The sequence below is a fragment of the Poromitra crassiceps genome (assembly GCF_964638095.1).
Source record: "Poromitra crassiceps genome assembly, chromosome: 4".
Taxonomy (NCBI): Eukaryota; Metazoa; Chordata; class Actinopteri; order Beryciformes; family Melamphaidae; genus Poromitra; species Poromitra crassiceps.
This window is the reverse complement of record NC_139626.1, coordinates 48392043-48412010: the sequence shown is the minus strand read 5'-3', so window position 1 is coordinate 48412010 and position 19968 is coordinate 48392043. Positions and strand designations below refer to the sequence as shown.

At 47.7% G+C, this 19968-nt stretch overlaps 1 protein-coding gene across 3 annotated transcripts in view; it reads left to right on the top strand.

The window, feature by feature from the left end:
* tab1 (TGF-beta activated kinase 1/MAP3K7 binding protein 1) overlaps positions 1-19218 on the top strand; it is a 34847-nt gene extending 15629 nt beyond the window's left edge. For 2 of the 3 annotated variants that reach the window (XM_083635254.1, XM_083635253.1), the window contains 5 exons: positions 5896-6007; positions 9853-9997; positions 10582-10795; positions 14410-14563; positions 17009-19218. In XM_083635254.1, the coding sequence (XP_083491380.1) occupies positions 5896-6007; positions 9853-9997; positions 10582-10795; positions 14410-14563; positions 17009-17234 (851 nt within the window). In that variant the 3' untranslated portion in view covers positions 17235-19218. The remainder of the gene's footprint in view (positions 1-5895; positions 6008-9852; positions 9998-10581; positions 10796-14409; positions 14564-17008) is intronic. The other variant, XM_083635252.1, reaches the window with a different exon arrangement.
* Positions 19219-19968: the final 750 nt, after the last annotated feature.

Genomic DNA, 19968 nt, shown 5'->3' with positions numbered 1-19968 from the left:
GAGTGACAATGTACCCGCATATACTGTATATATATATATATATATATATACACATACATACACACATACACATATATATACATATACATACAGTACATACATACATACATGGGGTGCATTGATCAGGCAGTGGCAGGTGTGTGTGCGGTCTATCTGGATTTACGTTATAAAAATAGCTGTGTTATATACTACTTTGGTCCCTCTGTATCCCTATAGTAGAGGCATAATATTCACCTATACTGGTGGTCAACAATAGCTTGAAGCACAGCCGAGCGAGTGGCAACCTTTTCTGTTGCAATAGGCAGGCGCGTTTTGCTCTGAGGCTATGACAGGTACAGTATGAGGATAACGAGAACGCATTAAAAATACCAGGTGCAAACGCAAAGATCGGATCGTTTATTATCCACATAACGCGCCGGGATACAGATTGCATTTTAATAGCAGGTGTAAATGAGGTCAGAGAGACAGAAAAACCGGTAGATAGACAGACAGTTTGGCCGATCGATAGGCACACGGACAGACCGACCAATAGACTGGCAGTCACAGAGAGTCACTCTGACTGATTGGAAATACGTTGGGCGTACAGACTGACAGAAAGACCAACAAGACTGGCAGGATCAGAATCACCTTATCTGCCAAGTGCCATGGATAGACAGGAATTGGTGTTGGCGGAGTGGCTGCAGTCAGAGGTATCTCACATGGGCAGAGAGAGACAGTACTGTAAGTACACACAGATAGGTACAATTTAAATCACATTAGCCCTTATTTGGACAATCACTAGTTAAAGCAGCTACGAGCAACTTTTTCGATTGTTATTAAACAGTATAAATTTAATATCAATGCATCACATCTTACCTCTAATAGTCGACGAGACCAACGCAGAGTAGTCTCGCTTGAAGCCCGAGTGAATCGGCCAGTGTAGTCTGTCTGTGGCCAGGGAAGATCAGGAAGTGAAATGAAACGGTTTGCAGCAGCCACTTCGGCCATAACCACAAAATAACTTCCAAAAAACCTGTTAGAATATAACGAGAGATGTTCGCGAGAGTCTGCGCGGCGTTCACATTGTTTATGCTGCGTTGCTAGGCAGCGCGAACGGGGTAGGCAGGCAGTTGCGTTTCACTTCCGGGTTTCACTTCCGGGTAGCCGGGCCGGCGGTAAGGAGAGAGAGAGAGAGAGCCCCCTGTTGACGCGAGTTTAGACAGACACAGACTTAATAATCATCCAAGGGAGCAATCTCCGATACACACGGCTTTGGTCTCGTCGACTATTAGAGGTAAGATGTGATGCATTGATATTAAATTTATACTGTTTAATAACAATCGAAAAAGTTGCTCGTAGCTGCTTTAATGTATTCATATACATTTTAATTTAAGTTACACATAGATCTATGTTAATACATCATTTAAGATGACTTCTGACTCCTGGCTCCATCTTTTGATCTCAAGTGGTTCACTGTTTACCTTCTGGCTGTTACATTCCATTCTACAACAACAGGGACGCACTTGTTAGCTGACCTTGTGTTCAGTCCAGGATATACAGGCAGACAGAGAGGCCATTTACACCTGGCATTAACATGCGTTTTCTGCCATCAGATTGCAATCAGATTGTATTTTATCAGTTGAAAGTACAGGTGTAAACACCCCCAAAACGCATTGAAGAAGGATTGCAATCTGATCGGCCAAACCACCTCCGGAGGTGGTCAGGGACGCATTATGACAACATTTAACACAAGTGTAAATGCAATGCGTCCTCTCAAAACGCATTCAGCAACTACCATACGGAAATACATAATCTTCGGAAGTCGGTGACGGCGCGCACACACGCAATTCCCCGGCAGCACCGCACCGGTGTGTGCCCTCATCTCGCCGCTGTGCCAGATGCGCACACACACAGGCAGCCTGTCACCATGGACCGGCTAAAAATTATCTATCTCTCCCCCGCTCCGCTTTTGCACAACAATCGTAGCGTTGCTTCAAAGTTTTGCTGCGGAGGTTTTGCCACGGCTGTAACCACCTGTGTTGCGTTCAGGTAACATCCTAAATTACAAAGTTATACAATTGAGAGCATAATTTCTCTTTTATATCAACACTTCTCCTTTGGAAAAGGAGCGGAAAATGAAAGGAAAATGAGGGAGAAAGGGTTCGAACCCTTTCCCCCTCATTTTCCTTTCATATAAAAGAGAAATTATGCTCTCAATTGTATAACAATGTAATTTAGAATGTTACCTGAACGCAACACAGGTGGTTACAGCCAATGACATGCACGGAAAACGTATGTAATATGTGTGTGTGTGTGTCTCGGACCCAGTGTCATTGTCAATAAACAGATAAAGAAATAGATGCAGTGCTGCGTGATCGGCCATCGTTTTGTCCAGGTGAAGGGGACGTTCACTGTGCATTTGAGCTAACAATAACCTCTATTTCCCTGTGCGTGTATGAAACATGCATCAGCACACGTTCAGGGGGCGCGCGCGTGATGACGTTCGAGCTGGAGAGCAATCGGATTGCAATCTGTTCACCCAAAACGCATGTTAGTGCCAGGTGTAAATGGAATCAGGCTGAAGTGATAAAATACAATCTGATTGCAATCTGATGGCAGAAAACGCATGTTAATGCCAGGTGTAAATGGCCTCAGAGAGACAGTAAGTACATAGGGACACACTTGTTGTTATCATTACTACTGTAATTTGCTACTGTTGTGGCAGCTAGAATTAGCTAGACATATTTTCTGTGAAGCCCTCTGGGACATGCTTGTGAATTAGGGCTATACAAACTTGACTTGACTTGTTAGCTGACCTTGCGTTCAGTCCAGGATATACAGGCAGACAGAGAGACAGCGGTTCAGGCTGATTGGCTGGCACGGAGACGCACAGACAGCCATCCATTGCATGTTGGACAGCCCAGCTAATGGCGGTGGTGCAGCAGGAGGAAACACAGGCGTCGCTGATTAGCTCAGCGGAGCCATTAGATGTAGCCTGCTGGCACCAATAATGAGCATAATGGGGAATTAGCTACCTCGTTTCCTGTACGTTTTAGATCATGGAATTAGATGGCGAGACAGAGTTCCTGTCTGTCTGTCTGTCTGTCTGCCTGTCTGTCTGTCTGTCTGTCTGTCTGTCTGTCTGTCTGTCTGTCTGTCTGTCTCTCTCTATCTTCTGTTCTCTGTCTCTCTCTCCATTCTCCTGTCCTCTCTCTCTCTCTAGTCGTGTTTCCATTACTCTCAGAAATGCGCAAAATCTATATATCGCAATAGAAAGTGGGTAATGGAAACACGTGAATTTCGAAAAACCTCCCAAATATCGCAAAAAGTTTTTTCGCTCTCATGAGGTGGTTTTTCAGACGTGTCGATATAGAAGTTTATCGCAAAAGTGTAATGGAAACACATTTTTCGCATTTGCACGTCATGTGACCCATATTATCCCTTGGAAAAGGAGCGGAAAATAAGTTTGGTAAGTAAGGTTCGATAGCCGTGTCAAAACCTCCGCAGCAAGTGGAAAACTTTGAAGCAACGCTACCTAGCAGAAAGACGAGTGTTATGCAAAAGCGTAGCCGGGCAAATTAGATAATGTTTAATGGCAGAAATCGGTCCATGGTGACAGCAGGCTGCCTGTGTGCGCGCATTTGGCACAGCGGCAAGATGAGAGGATGAAAAGCACACACTGGTGCGGTGGTGCTGTCTGAAGTGAATACAGTGACTGTGAGTAGGCTAATACATTGCACACGTTTCAGGTGCAATTATAGAACCAAATCAGCCTTTTTCCCCCTCCATCTCTAAATCGGACCAGTTGTAGGCTATTAGGCTACCTTTTTTCCTCTGCCTGTCGCGCTGACTGCATTCACGCAGCCAGCAACATTTTGCGACTCATTTTCTTTTGAATTGATAATCAGGCTCGTTTATATGCATTGTAACTTCATGTTGGGATTTGCATTGACCATTGGTTGGATTTGAGCATGCAGGGGACGGGATATGGGGCAGAAGATCCCCGTGCGTAATCACTGTGGCAGCTGCTGCAACGGGGAATCACTCAAACGCAACTTCAATGGAAACGCCTACAAGTCGCAATTGTACATTGTCGAAGTTGTAGAAATATCGCAATTCTTTTGCGAAAAACTGTAATGGAAACACAGCTTCTCTCTCTGTGTCTCTGCCAATCGAGAGTCACATAATTATTCTGTAGTCGAGGCTGTTCTCTGAATGATGCGGCAGTCATTCCATTAGACTGGCTGAAGGTGACCCCCCCGCACACACACACACACACACACACACACACACACACACACACACACACACACACACACACACACACACACACACACACACACACACACTCCATCCCATACTGACCAAACACACACACACACGTACACACACACACACACACACACACACACACACACACAGACACACTCCATCCCATACTGACCCAACACACACACACATGCGCACACACACACACACACACAACACGCTACCTTGCACCACCCACTGCTTCTCCTTATTGCTCTTGTCTCTGGCGGATCTCTCTCTCTCTCTCTCTCTCTCTCTCTCTCTCTCTCTCTGTGTCTCTCACTCTCTCTCTCTCTCTCTCTCTCAACAAGAACAGTAATCGAGAGCCAAAGTCACCGCCTACTTCCTGCTTCAGCACACGCACCAGCGTTGAAAAACATATGAGTGGTGGTGAACGACGAGACACTCATGCGACTGCTTGTGTGTAGTCTTTGTGATTTATAACTCATAGTGCAACAGTTTGACCACTTTCTTGACCTGTAAAGTCGTCCTACAATAAGAATGTGAAGTGTGTGTGTGTGTGTGTGTGTGTGTGTGTGTGTGTGTGTGTGTGTGTGTGTGTGTGTGTGTGTGTGTGTGTGCGTGCGTGCGTGCGTGCGTGCGTGCGTGTGTAAGTAGAATTGTGTTCGGCCACACCTATGCCATTTTACGTGCGATCGGGCTGAATCCTTCAGGAAGTGTAAAGAGCACCCCCTGCAGGTGACCTAAGGGAGCCAGTCTTTGTAATTAGGTAGTTAGGGCCGAATTGGGCGTGCAGAGAACACATCATTTACACTCTCCTTCTCCTCTCCCTCTCTCCTCTCATCTCCCTCTCCTCCTCTCCTCTCCTCTCCCTCTCTCCTCTCATCTCCCTCTCCTGTCCTCCCTCTCCTCTCCTTCTCATCTCCCTCTCTCCTCTCCTCTCCCTCCTCTCCCTCTCTCCTCCTCCTCCTTCTCCCTCTCTCCTCCTCCTCCTTCTCCCTCTCTTCTTCTCCCCTCCTCTCCTCTCCCTCTCTCCTCCCTCTCCTCCTCTCCTCTCCTCTCCCTCTCTCCTCCCTCTCCTCCTCTCCTCTCCTCTCCCTCTCTCCTCTCATCTCCCTCTCCTGTCCTCCCTCTCCTCTCCTTCTCCTCTCCCTCTCTCCTCTCCCTCCTCTCCTCTTCCTCTCTCCTCCTCCTCCTTCTCCCTCTCTCCTTCTCCCCTCCTCTCCTCTCCCTCTCTCCTCCCTCTCCTGTCCCTCTCTCCTCTCCCTCTCTCCTCTCATCTCCCTCTCCTGTCCTCCCTCTCCTCTCCTTCTCCTCTCCCTCCTCTCCTCTCCCTCTCTCCTCCTCCTCCCTCTCCCTCTCTCCTTCTCCCCTCCTCTCCTCTCCCTCTCTCCTCCCTCTCCTCCTCTCCTCTCCTGTCCCTCTCTCCTCTCCCTCTCTCCCCTCATCTCCCTCTCCTGTCCTCCCTCTCCTCTCCCTCTCCTCCTCCCTCTCCTCTCCCTCTCTCCTCTCCTCTCCCTCTCTCCTCCCTCTCTTCCTCTCCTCTCCTGTCCCTCTCTCCTCTCCTTCTCCCCCTCCCTCTCCTCCTCTCCCTCTCTCCTCCCTCTCCTCCTCTCCTCTCCTCTCCTGTCTCTGTGTTGTGTGTAGGAGTGGACTCGTCCCGTGTGAGGCAGGCAGGACAGCTGGCGGGACAGAGCAGCACCAGAAGGCTTGGAGACTACAGAGTCAAATTCAACTACTCAGACATCGAGCTGCTCAGGTGAAGGCAATATACATACATACTCTACTCATACAGACTCTACTCATACATACTAACATACATACGGTACTCTACTCATACAGACTCTACTCATACATACTCTACTCATACATACTCTACTCATACAGACTCTACTCATACATAATAACATACATACTCTACTCATACAGACTCTACTCATACATACTCTACTCATACAGACTACTCATACATACTAACATACATACTCTACTCATACATACTCTACTCATACATACTCTACTCATACATACTGTACTCACACACACTGTACTCATACACACTGAACTCATACATACTCTACTCTTAGAACACGGCTCTCTTGAATACTCGATTCTGATTGGTCAATCAACAATATTCACCGGTCATTATTTCTCGACAACCGCCCGCTGCTCTGCCACACCTGGATTAATCAGTTGATAAGAGCTTTTTGTCAGCAAGCCACTACTAATTAGGCCAACCAGTTGCAGCTGTGGTGTCTTGTGTGCCAATTACGAATGAAACCGCTTTGTCGTTGAAAACGCTATTAAAAAATCGATTTGAATAATTATTTTTGTCAGATTATTGAATGATTTAGTTGTATGCCGTGTTCTAAGCGGGATAATGTATATTGAGGCGGTGATTACTGGGAAATAATGACCTTCAGGTGAATGATTAAGCCCTCCGCTGTGCGTCGGGCTCAATCCACCTGTCGGTCATTATTTCCCCCGTAATCACCGCCTCAATATACATTATCCCTTACATACTCTACTCATACATACTGTACTCATACATGCTGTACTCATTAGGGGTGTCAAAAATAATCGATTATAAGATGCATCGCGATGCGGACGTGCACGAGGCACGAGGACGTGCATCGATTCACAAATGTCAAAAATCGATTATTATTTTTTTTTATAAAAAAATAATAATAATCGAATAAAATATAATGGAAGTACATGCAGTTGTTTATTTGGATCATAATACAATGCAATTCCAAATGCACTTTTATTTTAAAAGTAGCCACACAGTGAGAAAAAAGAAAGTGAGAAAAAAAAAATCATGTATTGGGGAAAAAAGTGATGCATCGATTGAAGATGCATCGAGATGCATCGATAATCGTAATCGAATCGTAGCCCTCTGCATCGTAATCGAATCGTGAGGCCAGTGAAGATTCACAGCCCTAGTACTCATACATACTGTACTCATACTGTACATATTGCATGTGTTTGCAAAGCTGTTGCAGCCCCCCCCCCCACCCCCCTCTCTGTCTCTGTCTGATGTGTTTTATTGCCATAAAAGTTCAGAACAATATTGCGAAAGGAGCGAGATGAAATATATTAATAAATTGCCTCCCCAGCTTTCCCACGGAAAAGAAAATCAGAATCTGCAGGTCACATGTCAAAAATGTGCAGTTAGAAAAGCGGTTTGTGTAAATGACAGAAACAGAAAGGCTGTGGGACATTACAGTAATGTTCTACAGGCTTTGCAAACAAAGTAAAATACACATTTCCATGAAATGCAAACAGAACATCTCCAGCTTTCATCCAGAGTTATTTGTCCGAAGAAATAAACTATCTTTACAAGTAGCCTATTTCTTGGCCAATAATAAAACTGTGAGGCAGGGGGAGCTTGTGTGTGTGTGTGTGTGTGTGTGTGTGTGTGTGTGTGTGTGTGTGTGTGTGTGTGTGTGTGTGCGTGTGTGCGTGTGCGTGTGTGTGTGTGTGTGTGCGCGCGCGTGTGTGCGTGTGCGTGTGCGCTTGATCAAAGTTCAATATTCGCAATGCACAGACAGGAAATGGAATCGCAATCACAGCTTGCCAATGATTGACCTCAGGATTAACCTCAGGATTACTGTATATACCCTGCAATCATAATTTCACAAGCTCTCCATTTAAATTAAGTCATTTTTTTTATTGTTTACATTGTTTACATTCTAGCAGCCAATGCCATCGCTAGAAAGATCTGTGGCTCAGATATAAACAGAATTTTGCACAGTTAGATTTGTTGTGATTGGACTTTTATTTCTTATGACATCGTATCGTGGTTGTATCTTCTTTATGACATCATATCGTGGTTGTATCTTCTTTATGACATCATAAAACCACATGTCGCGTAATCGTCCCGTCCCATCACGAGTGTATGCGTTCAGGACCTGGACAGTGGAGCATCTCTCTCTCTATATATTACAGACTTTATAGTTGAGTCTGCACCAGCTGCTCTTTAACTCTTTGACAACATTTTCCGTGTTTTCAATGTTATGCAGTAGGGGGCGCCGTTAGGCATCTTGTGAAATCGTACAGCACTTCCAGCTCCAAAAACAAGTTAAGTTAGTTAAGTGGCTCTGAACTCTCCATCTTTTTTTCCACACTAATTCAACTCCCAAAATGCAATTTTCTCAGCTGTTTTGCCCTTTGTTGTTGTTGCTTTTTTCAATGAAAATGACCAACATTCAAGTGTTGATTAAAAAGAATGGTTGAAGCTAGAATACGTTTTTTTTTTTCTTCTTTTTTACACAAACAGAACCTTGTTCATTCTTTTGATATATTCCCTGTTTACATATTCATAGAAGAAAATATTCTGGGTTCCTTGAAAAATGTATATGATCAAAAAGCTGGCGGTGGCTGGCAGCTGGTTTTAAATACTCTGGCAGGGAAAGAGTTAACCACCGCCGAGCCTCTTCAAATTCCTGTTCCTGTCTGCCGCCCGGGCCGAGCCAATCAGGCCCAGATCTTCAGAAGCCTCATTCCAATTATGATCTTCATTCAAATCCACTTCATAGAATCTTAATAGAATTACCCCCTCAGTGTAAGAGAGTGCAGCACATGTGACGGGGGGGGGGAGGGGGCATCTCACAGATCCAAAGATGGATTGTGTTTAGGTCAGGTGCACTTATCTTGTCCTCCTCCCTCCTTCTCTTTTTGTCTATCTGCTGATATGTTATATATATATATGAGCACCTTTTTTATTTATTTTTTTCAAATGTCAGAAAACATCAAGTGTCTCCTGTAGTGGGATTAACACATTGTCATGCCTACTCTTATTGTGATGGCCCACTGGCAGATGCAGTCACAAATGCATTGCTTTTCAAAATACACATTCACCGCACAAAATAAGAACCCTACTCGATTGATTGGTTGATTTCGATTTCATTCACAAAAGTACAGCAGTTCTGCCAAGGCATGGCCTGCATATAAAAAGGACAAATCAGGATAACACAATAAAAGCCCAGAGGCTTATTTCCATTGTGGTCCCCTGAACTTAGGTTGTGTAAAATATGAAAGAGTTTAAATCACAAAGTAAAGTACATGTGTACTGAAACGTGAAATGTGCATCTTATAAACCGGGGGCACAAAACGCAACACGTTTCAACCTCACTCGTGTTCGTCAGGCTGTATATGAAGCTCCTTTTTCTCTTTAATGTTCTACTTTTGGCCTGCTGAGCTTTCTTGTGCCACGTTTTGGATTTTTCCTTCGTTATGTAAAACGTGCCATTTTTTTTTATGTCACATTTTCTTTCGAAGAAAACTGTAAGATTCATCCTACTTAAATTGAACATAAAGCGTCATTTTATCGGCCTGTTGTATCAGCAGGAATCTTCGTTTCGGGCCAATTCATTTCAAAGCCTTAACGATGACTCCCTCTTTCTCTTTCTCTCTCTCACCCTCTCCCTCTCCCAATCTCTCTCGCCCTCTCTCGTGTTTGTCTTTCCTTCTGTTTTCCCTCAATCTCCCACCCTCTCTCTCCTTTGTTCCCCATCTCTCTTTTCCATCTCTCTCTCTCTCTCTCTCTAACTCATTCCTTCATTTGATCTCTCCTCCCATCCGTCCTGCCCCACCTGTGCTCAGCGGGGCCAAGAGTAAGCCAATCATCTCCGAGCCCGAGATCCACGGCAGCCAGTCGTTGGACGGCGTGACGGGCTTCCTGCTGCTGATGTCAGAAGGTCTCATCAACGCCCTGGAGTCCGCCCACGGCCCCGAGCAGGCCAATCAGGTTCTTCCTCCCACCTCATCCACTCCCCCCTCCCTTTCTTATGCTTCCCTCTGTTTTCTTATCTCTTCACTTCCCTCTTTTGCAAACCACCTGTTCTCCCTTTCACATCTTTCTCTCTGTGATGATTGCCATCTGTCCTCTTCCTCCCTCTCCTCTCTCCTCTTTCTCCTTCCATCTCCGACCTGCTCTCCTCCCTGTCGCATCCCTCTCTCCCTCTCTCCTCATCTCTCCTCTTCACTTATCTTCTATTCTATTCTCTTATCTGCTGACAGTTTACGTCAGAACTTTACATACAATTAGGTTGAAGTTTTCCAAGCTGTGGAGTGGTTAAAAAAAATTAGTTTGAATGACTTCACCCTAGTATGCAAACTCCCGACTTCAACTGTATATTCTCTTCCCTACTTTACCACCGTCTCGCTTTTCCATCATGCTGACTTCCTCCGTTCTCTTCTCGTCTGTTCTCTACCTTTCACATCAACCTCTCTCTCCCTCTCTCTCTCTCTCTCTCTCTCTCTCCCTCTCTCTCTCTCTCCCTCTCCCTCTCTCCCTCTCCCTCTCTCCCTCTCCTCTGCTGTCCATCGTAGGAGATGGTTGCCATGGTAGCAGCGGAGCTGGTCCAGCAGAACAGTCTGGAGGCGGTGGCTCAGTCGGTGGTGGAGCGCGTGAAGCGGCTGCACCACGACGTCTACAACTCCGGCCGCCAGAGGGCGCCGTACTGCTCGCGCCACGAGGACATGACCCTGCTCATCCGCACGCTCAACTACACGCTGACCGACGGGGCGCTCACGCCCACGCAGGGTATGTGAAGTCTGGCCCTGTGTGTGTGTGTGTGTGTGTGTGTGTGCGCGTGTGCGTGTGTGTGTGTGTGTGTGTGTGCGCGCATGTGTGTGTTGTTCCCCTTGTTTGTCTGTGTTGCCTCCATAGACTGTAAAAAAGATGGATGTAGTGAGTGTACGCCAGAAGTGACGTATTTGTAGCCATATTTGGACGAGGGGTTTTCCCACAGCCACAACGTTTCAAATTCAAAACGCTAGACTGACCGTTAGAATTTAGAAACATTTCCAATTGTTACAATTCATGATGACACGACTTAAAGCAGCTACGAGCAAGATTTTCGATTGTTATTAAACAGTCTAAATTTAATATCAATGCATCGCATCTTACCTCTAATAGTAGACGAGACCAACACAGAGTAGTCTCGCTTGAACCCCGAGTGAATCGGCCAGTGTTAGTCTCTCTGTGGCCAGGGCAGATCAGGAAGTGAAATGAAACGGTTTGCAGCAGCCACTTCGGCCATAACCACAAAATAACTTCCAAAAAACCTGTTAGAATATAACGAGAGATGTTCGCGAGAGTATGCATGGCGTTCTCCTTGTTTATGGTATGTTGCTAGGCAGCGCGAACGGGGGAATGCAGGCAGCTGCGTTTCACTTCCGGGTTTCACTTCCGGGTTTAGCCGGTCCGGCGGTAGGCAGAGATAGAGAGAGAGAGCCCCCTGTTGACGCGAGTTTAGACAGACACAGACTTAAGAGAGCAATCTCCGATTCACACAGCTTTGGTCTCAGCTACTATTATAGGTAAGATGTGATGCATCAATATTGTAATTATAATGTTTAATAACAATCGAAAATCTTGCTCGTAGCTGCTTTAGGAAAAGTACATTTTCTCAATAGCAGCTGAAGCGATAGTTCAGGCTTCTGTTCTATTTTCCAAGCGTGCAGCGCGCTGAACCCGAGCTGCCAGGCATGAAGTCAATGCAAGTTGTGGGCGGTGGGAAGGCAGCGGCGAGCGAGGCGCTGAGGAAAGGAGAGCGCTTCTTGTGTGACCACGGGTTTAGCGTGACACTCGGCTTCTGTTCAGCGCAGCTTCAGCTCTGCTTCTGAATAGTGCCCGGTGTGCACCGAGGCTAAGTCCCCCTTCGCGGTGCCCTTCACAGGTCCCTTGTGGCCAATAGGCGTGTGTCCTATAATCTCTCCTGACAAGGCATTTATACGGTCGCGTTATGGACATCTGCTGGCAGACGATGACTAAACTAGAATATGATCCTCAAAAGACAGAGGTTTAGAGGAAGCAACGTTTTATGAAGGGTGTAGCCATGGAGACACTTTTACTGCTCAGCCCAGAATTTTAACCGCTCGTCCACTCGAGCCAAAACAGCAAGGTTTAAAAAAAAAAAAATCCAATTTACTCCAGATTCTTCAGCAGATGTTTTCCTGCTGAAGCTGCACACTGATTTCACACTCTTTTTTTTTCCTCTTGACCACAGTACTTGCAAAACGCATTAAAAAGTCGTGTTGTAGCTCTGACTGTTTCATTGCGAAATAAAATTGAACGGCAGCCATTTACCAAGTTTATTGTTGACACAGAATGAAAGATCCTGCCCTACCTTTATTATTATGGCTGAATAGTTCACCTTTTGTCTGGGTACAACTTGTCTGGTGAACCTTAACTTAACTTAACTTTATGTTATGGAATTAGCCAGTAGAAACGTGTCATAAGACATCTGATTATGAATAAAGCCCCCGACATATCCAGCGAAGTGAACGTCCTAGTGTGCCACACTGTTGGCACTAGTCTCCTCTGTCATCCTAGTGTGTCACACTGTTGGCACTAGTCCCCTCTGTCGTCCTAGTGTGTCACACTGTTTGCACTAGTCCCCTCTGTCGTCCTAGTGTGTCACACTGTTGGCACTAGTCCCCTCTGTCGTCCTAGTGTGTCACACTGTTGGCACTAGTCCCCTCTGTCGTCCTAGTGTGTCACACTGTTGGCACTAGTCTCCTCTGTCGTCCTAGTGTGTCACACTGTTGGCACTAGTCTCCTCTGTCATCCTAGTGTGTCACACTGTTGGCACTAGTCCCCTCTGTCGTCCTAGTGTGTCACACTGTTTGCACTAGTCCCCTCTGTCGTCCTAGTGTGTCACACTGTTGGCACTAGTCCCCTCTGTCGTCCTAGTGTGTCACACTGTTGGCACTAGTCCCCTCTGTCGTCCTAGCGTGCCACACTGTTGGCACTAGTCCCCTCTGTCGTGCTAGTGTGCCACACTGTTGGCACTAGTCCCCTCTGTCGTCCTAGTGTGCCACACTGTTGGCACTAGTCCCCTCTGTCGTCCTAGTGTGCCACACTGTTGGCACTAGTCCCCTCTGTCGTCCTAGTGTGCCACACTGTTGGCACTAGTCCCCTCTGTCGTCCTAGTCTGCCACACTGTTGGCACTAGTCCCCTCTGTCGTCCTAGTGTGCCACACTGTTGGCACTAGTCTCCTCTGTCGTCCTAGTGTGCCACACTGTTGGCACTAGTCTCCTCTGTCGTCCTAGTGTGTCACACTGTTGGCACTAGTCTCCTCTGTCATCCTAGTGTGCCACACTGTTGGCACTAGTCCCCTCTGTCGTCCTAGTGTGCCACACTGTTGGCACTAGTCCCCTCTGTCATCCTAGTGTGTCACACTGTTGGCACTAGTCTCCTCTGTCGTCCTAGTGTGCCACACTGTTGGCACTAGTCCCCTCTGTCGTCCTAGTGTGCCACACTGTTGGCACTAGTCTCCTCTGTCATCCTAGTGTGCCACACTGGTGGCACTAGTCTCCTCTGTCGTCCTAGTGTGCCACACTGTTGGCACTAGTCCCCTCTGTCGTCCTAGTGTGCCACACTGTTGGCACTAGTCTCCTCTGTCATCCTAGTGTGCCACACTGGTGGCACTAGTCTCCTCTGTCGTCCTAGTGTGCCACACTGTTGGCAGTATTCTCCTCTGTCGTCCTAGTGTGCCACACTGTTGGCACTAGTCCCCTCTGTCGTCCTAGTGTGCCACACTGTTGGCACTAGTCCCCTCTGTCGTCCTAGTGTGCCACACTGTTGGCACTAGTCTCCTCTGTCATCCTAGTGTGCCACACTGTTGGCACTAGTCTCCTCTGTCATCCTAGTGTGCCACACTGTTGGCACTAGTCCCCTCTGTCCTCCTAGTGTGCCACACTGTTGGCACTAGTCCCCTCTGTCGTCCTAGTGTGCCACACTGTTGGCACTAGTCTCCTCTGTCGTCCTAGTGTGCCACACTGGTGACTAGTGGGACTAGTCACCTTTGTCGCTGGCTTTTGCGGGCGATTATAAATCACTCTGATTGGCTGGTGGTCAACTTAAAAGCAGTACACAAGAAAAGAGGGCATTCACAAAATGTTCTTCTCATTTTTCTCATTCATGTCATTGTTTACCGTACAATTGGGACTTATCTTATGAATACCTGTTTGTCTTTCACGCTGTGGCCACATGGTCCTGTTGTTTCCTTTTGTTGTATCCTGGTTTTCAAATTTGTAATGTAACTTTTAATGGGATCCCCAGGAGGACTAGCTGACACACTTGTGCACAGCGCTGATCCTTATCAACGAACAATCAACCTTTGCCTGTGTGCGCTCCACCCTTCTCCCAGGCGGTCGTATCTACCCAGTGTCGGTGCCCTACTCCAACAGCCAGAGCACCAGCAAGACCAGTGTCACCCTGTCGCTGGTCATGCCCTCCCAGGGCACCCTCACCAACGGGACCAACACCGCCTCCACCCTGGAGGAGGGCACCCCCACTCCTGGGTAAGCTGACTTTTTTTTTTCCCCTCCCTTTGTCCCGTCACTGCTGTTGCCTGCTCTGGGTAAGCTTGATTTCCATTCCCTTTTCCCCACTGTTGTTGTGTTCTCGTGGGGTAAGCTTGATTTTCACTCCCCTGTGTCCCTCTACTACTGCAAAGTTTATTTTGGGCTAAGCAAGATTTTCAACTTCCCCATCCCTCTGCTGATATTATACTTTGAGTAACCTTGAATTTTACTCCCCTGTGACCCCCCCCCCCCCCCCCCACCGCTATATTTATTTTGGGTAAACTTGATTCTGACTTCCCCATCGTTCGGCTGCTGTGTGCTCTGCGCTAAGCCGGCGTCCCTTTCATGGAGGCTGTTGGACTGGGAAACAATCATATGAGCCGATCAACTTTACTATAACAATGCTCAAGGGCATTCTTCACCATGATTACAGGCACACTGTAAGAGGTTCCTCACTAGTGTGTTTTAGAACAAATACAATTTGAATTTCATTATTCATATTTTCACTTATAAGTTAATTATACCCCACACCTATCCTACCCCTCAATTCATTTTCATCAGTAGTAGTAGTAGTAGTAGTAGTTGGTGCCCACATTAAGCTACTTTAGAGGACAAACAGCAGAAAAGTTGATTTTCTCTCTCCCTTGATCAATCAGTACCCAGGTTTATAATGTGCTCATATATTCTGATCAATCAGTACCCAGGTTTATAATGTATTCATATATTCTGATCGATCAGTACCCAGGTTTATAATGTATTAATATATTCTGATCAATCAGTACCCAGGTATATAATGTATTAATATATTCTGATCGATCAGTACCCAGGTTTATAATGTATTAATATATTCTGATCAATCAGTACCCAGGTATATAATGTATTAATATAGTCTGATCAATCAGTACCCAGGTTTATAATGTATTAATATATTCTGATCAATCAGTACCCAAGTTTTCACAATTTGTTAAAGTATAATGTATTAATATATTCTTAATAATCACAGGAAAGAATGCCCCCAAGGCTACTGTGTCTTTTGTGCAACACTTAACAGTTCAAATATGTCTTTTAAGTCGAGACACATATAGGACAATTAAATAATACTAACAGCATGAAACATTGCTAACTAGCCCCCTGGCTTTATAGGCAACATCAGCGTGGTTTGAACCCACGTTTAGTCGTGTTGCCTGGCTGAAACGACCTGTACTATAATGACTACACAATTTAACATGGTCCGCACGTCTGTACGAATGTGGGCGTGGCTACATCGCATGTGGGCGTGGCTGCATCTTTGGTTTGATGCACGTGCATGCGTTCCTTCTGCAAGCATTTACTACTCCTTTCTTTCTTTTCCTGCTTCTTGGTGCTGCCCTTTGCTCCGCCCCCTCTCTCCTCTTCCTCTCTGTTCCTGTCTTCCACTTCCTGAATCTCACGCTCTGTCTGTATTTCCCTCTCTCTCACGGGCCCCCCCGACTTGTCGATATGCCCCCCGTGTCCCGTGTCCCGTGTCCCGCGTCCCGTGTCCCGCGTCCCGTGTCCCGCGCTCTCTCCTCTCTCGCTCTTCAGCACACTCCGGTCCGCTGTCTGCCAACCCTCCGTCCGCATCCTGCAGCCCATAATTGAATTCCCCCTTTCCCCCTTCTCTCCTCCTCCTCCTCCCCCGCTTCCCCCTCTCCATCATCTCCCTCTCTCCACCTCCCTCTTCTCTCTCTCCAACACCTCTCTACCTCCTACTCTCCCTCTCTCCACCTCCCTCTTCTCTCTCTCCACCGCCTCTCCACCTCCTCCTACTCTCCCTCTCTCCACCTCCCTCTTCTCTCTCTCCACCGCCTCTCTACCTCCTACTCTCCCTCTCTCCACCTCCCTCTTCTCTCTCTCCAACACCTCTCTACCTCCTACTCTCCCTCTCTCCACCTCCCTCTTCTCTCTCTCCACCGCCTCTCCACCTCCTCCTACTCTCCCTCTCTCCACCTCCCTCTTCTCTCTCTCCACCGCCTCTCTACCTCCTACTCTCCCTCTCTCCACCTCCCTCTTCTCTCTCTCCACCACCTCTCTACCTCCTACTCTCCCTCTCTCCACCTCCCTCTTCTCTCTCTCCAACACCTCTCTACCTCCTCCTACTCTCCCTCTCTCCACCTCCCTCTTCTCTCTCTCCAACACCTCTCTACCTCCTATTCTCCCTCTCTCCACCTCCCTCTTCTCTCTCTCCACCGCCTCTCCGCCTCCTCCTACTCTCCCTCTCTCCACCTCCCTCTTCTCTCTCTCCACCGCCTCTCCGCCTCCTCCTACTCTCCCGCTCTCCACCTCCCTCTTCTCTCTCTCCACCGCCGACATGGACCCCTTGCTCATCCCTCTCTCCTCCTCTGCCCCCACCCTTCTACCCGTCTGCCCCTCTTCCTCCGCCCCTGCCCCCCTCCCCCCCTCTCCCTCTCCGGCTCTCCCCAGCAGCCAGAGCCCCACGGCCACCCTCCAGTCCACCAACACCCAGACGCAGAGCTCCAGCTCCAGCTCGGGAGACGGCAGCCTGTTCCGCCAGAGGGGCAGCCAGGCGGCCCAGCCGGACGAGACGGGCCGGGTGCCCCCCTACGTGGACTTCAGCCAGTTCTACCGCCTGTGGGGCACCGACCACAGCGACGGCCAGAGCACCCAGGGGGGCCTGGGCCCCCAATGAGGAAGGAGCGGAGGAGGGTTAGAAGGGGGTTTGAGGGTGGAGCGAGCGGGTGAAACGAACGGACGCTGTTACGGTATCATAACTAAGAAGCGTGACTTTGGGGAGCTTCGCAACAGGAGGGATAACCTCCTACACAACGAGAAGAGCGCTCTAGAAAAGTGGAAGAGCTGTTTGCTCTTGTGTGGTAGGAGCTGGCGGTGTGTGTGTGTGATTGGGGAACTTGTTATGCCAGAGCATGGCCGCTGGTGTCGGATGGGAAAACATGTATGTGCAAACGGGGTTCCCACAGAGCTTGACAATCCTTGGCGGTTCGTGGATTTGAGAAAGGTTGAATAAGGCCTTCAAAGTTTTTGGAACAAGAATGGATCGTCTTGAATGTCATTAGATATTTACTCGCATATACGTAGCGGAAGTGTTGATGAAATTATTTCCTATGGGCGTCTAGGTAGTGTAGAGGTAAAAGCACTCGCCTAGTACCACCGCGGAGACCCAGGTTCAATTCCCGGCAGCGGTATTTCCTGCTTGGTCAGACACTCCTACGGACACAATTGGCCATTTCTGCGGGTGGGAAGCCGGTGGGGTATGAGTCCTGGTCGTTGCACTAGCACCTCCTCCGGTCGGACCGGGGGGGGGGGGCGCCTGTTCGGGTGGGAGGGGAACTGGGGGGAATGGCGTGATCCTTCCACGCGCTACGTCCTGCCGGTGAAACTCCTCGCTGTCAGGTGAAAAACAAGTGGCTGGCGACTGCGCATGTATCGGAGGAAGCATGTGCTAGTCTACAGCTCTCCCCAGAAAGGCAGAGGGGGTGGAGCCACGGCCGGGACAGCAGGGGGAATTGGCCAAGTACAATTAAGGAGAAAATGGGAGAAAAACCAAGGGGGGAAAAAAGATCCATAAGAAAAATTTATTATTTCACTATGATTTCTTCACTGGACACAAGATTATGAGTAAAGTAAAAAGATAAGATGATGAGACGATTAATTTGACCAATCTGATGTCTTGCCCCAGAATATAAAAGTCCTTGAATGGGACGACCCAGTGTTTGCGGGAACCCTGTTCACATGTTGTGTTTTCCAGAAACAGAAAAGAATGCTCACGATGTCATTTTGAAATGATACACTTGGAAGGTCGTGAAACTCACTCACCACAAGTAAGGCAAAAACAAAAAAGCAGTTAACATGTTTTTTCACGACCGCAGCAATGTGTCATTTGTGGCAGGCGATGCCCTGCAACAGACTTAGGACTGACTTACTGTAAGACTCCTCCGACACAAGTCTTCACCAGAAAACTATCCTTCATCATAACAGCCGAGAACCTGGACCTGGAGGGGAGGGGGGGGTTTGTTTAGGTTCTTGGGTCAGTTCGTAACCCAGACAGCAATAATGTGTCATGGCCACGAAGCTCTTTGTATTCTGAACTTCAGCATGACGGGGAGGAAGAGGAACGGAACAGGGCTTGGCAGTGACGGGTCGGGAGCGCGAGGACCCGAGCGCCGGGCCGACCATTCAGAACCGTAGCCGAGTCCAAAATGTAAGCGGGGCCATCCTGGTTCACCTTCAGGGTGACGGGAGGCAGGAGAGGACTGGTGATGGACGGAGCCATCCATCAACGTCCAACAGTTGTCACTCTTTGTACCTTCTGATACTGATATCAAATGTTGATGTTCGATGCATTCCAGGAGTTACCGTACTTTGTGACTGTACCAATGGAAAATATGCAAGCTGTGGCTGCATTGCATTATGGGTCGTTTGAGGCTGACATTTTGTGGAGAACCTCTGTCTTCTGCCTCTTCGACGGTGGATTTCTCCCTGCATGATTGTTGAATAGCTGTGCAAAAATAATGACTGGATGTGATCGGAAGAAGCTCTTTGTTTCTGGGGGACTGACGCCAAAACTTGACGTTTATCGATGATGATGTGGAGGTTATCTGAATATTATTGAGCTATCAGGCTCCCTTGTTGTAGCACTGATAATATAAAACATAAAGTCACGTTGTCTATTTTTACCCAGAACAAAACACTCCACCAAACGACAAAATGGACCCAGAAATGTAAGGCTCATCACTAGTAGCTGTTTATTTATTTTATTTTTGGGTGGATTTATCCTTTAATAGACAGACTTTAGGCTCGTTTGAGATGACTGCCGCCTCGCCTGGAAAGCAGACGAGAGCAGGCGAGCACAGTCAGGCGAGGCGTCAACAAGTCGAACACCCCCGACGGCACACTCGCTGCTGCTTTTCTTCTTCTACAGTTTGGTTTAACAGCGGTTTGTAAACAAATTAAAACATGCATTAGCGCCACCCACACTCACTGCTCAAATAACACAGCCCTTCAGATTCCTTATTTTTATTTTAATGTAGGCATTCCAGGTGGTATTTATGTAAAATATGGAGTGACAGCTTGGAATAGATATAAAATTGAAGTTTCTACACTTCACTGTGGGTTTGTGATGCACCTGTGTTGAACCAATGGGCGCTCAGCTTGATGCGTTTCTCGTCATCCTCTGTCATCCGCAGTCGGGCGCAGTTGGTGGGGAGCAACTGTGGCGCCTCGCTCCAAATCTGTGCCCGCCTCGCTCTCGCGAGAGTCACGTGACTCACGCAGTCGGGCAGGACGGAGCAAGTCGGACAACTTTCTAACCATCATGCAATGGGGCAAGCAAGGCGCTGGTCGAATCTGCGCAGAATTTGCTCATCTCAAACGAGCCTTTTGACTCGGGGTGGGTGGACACTATA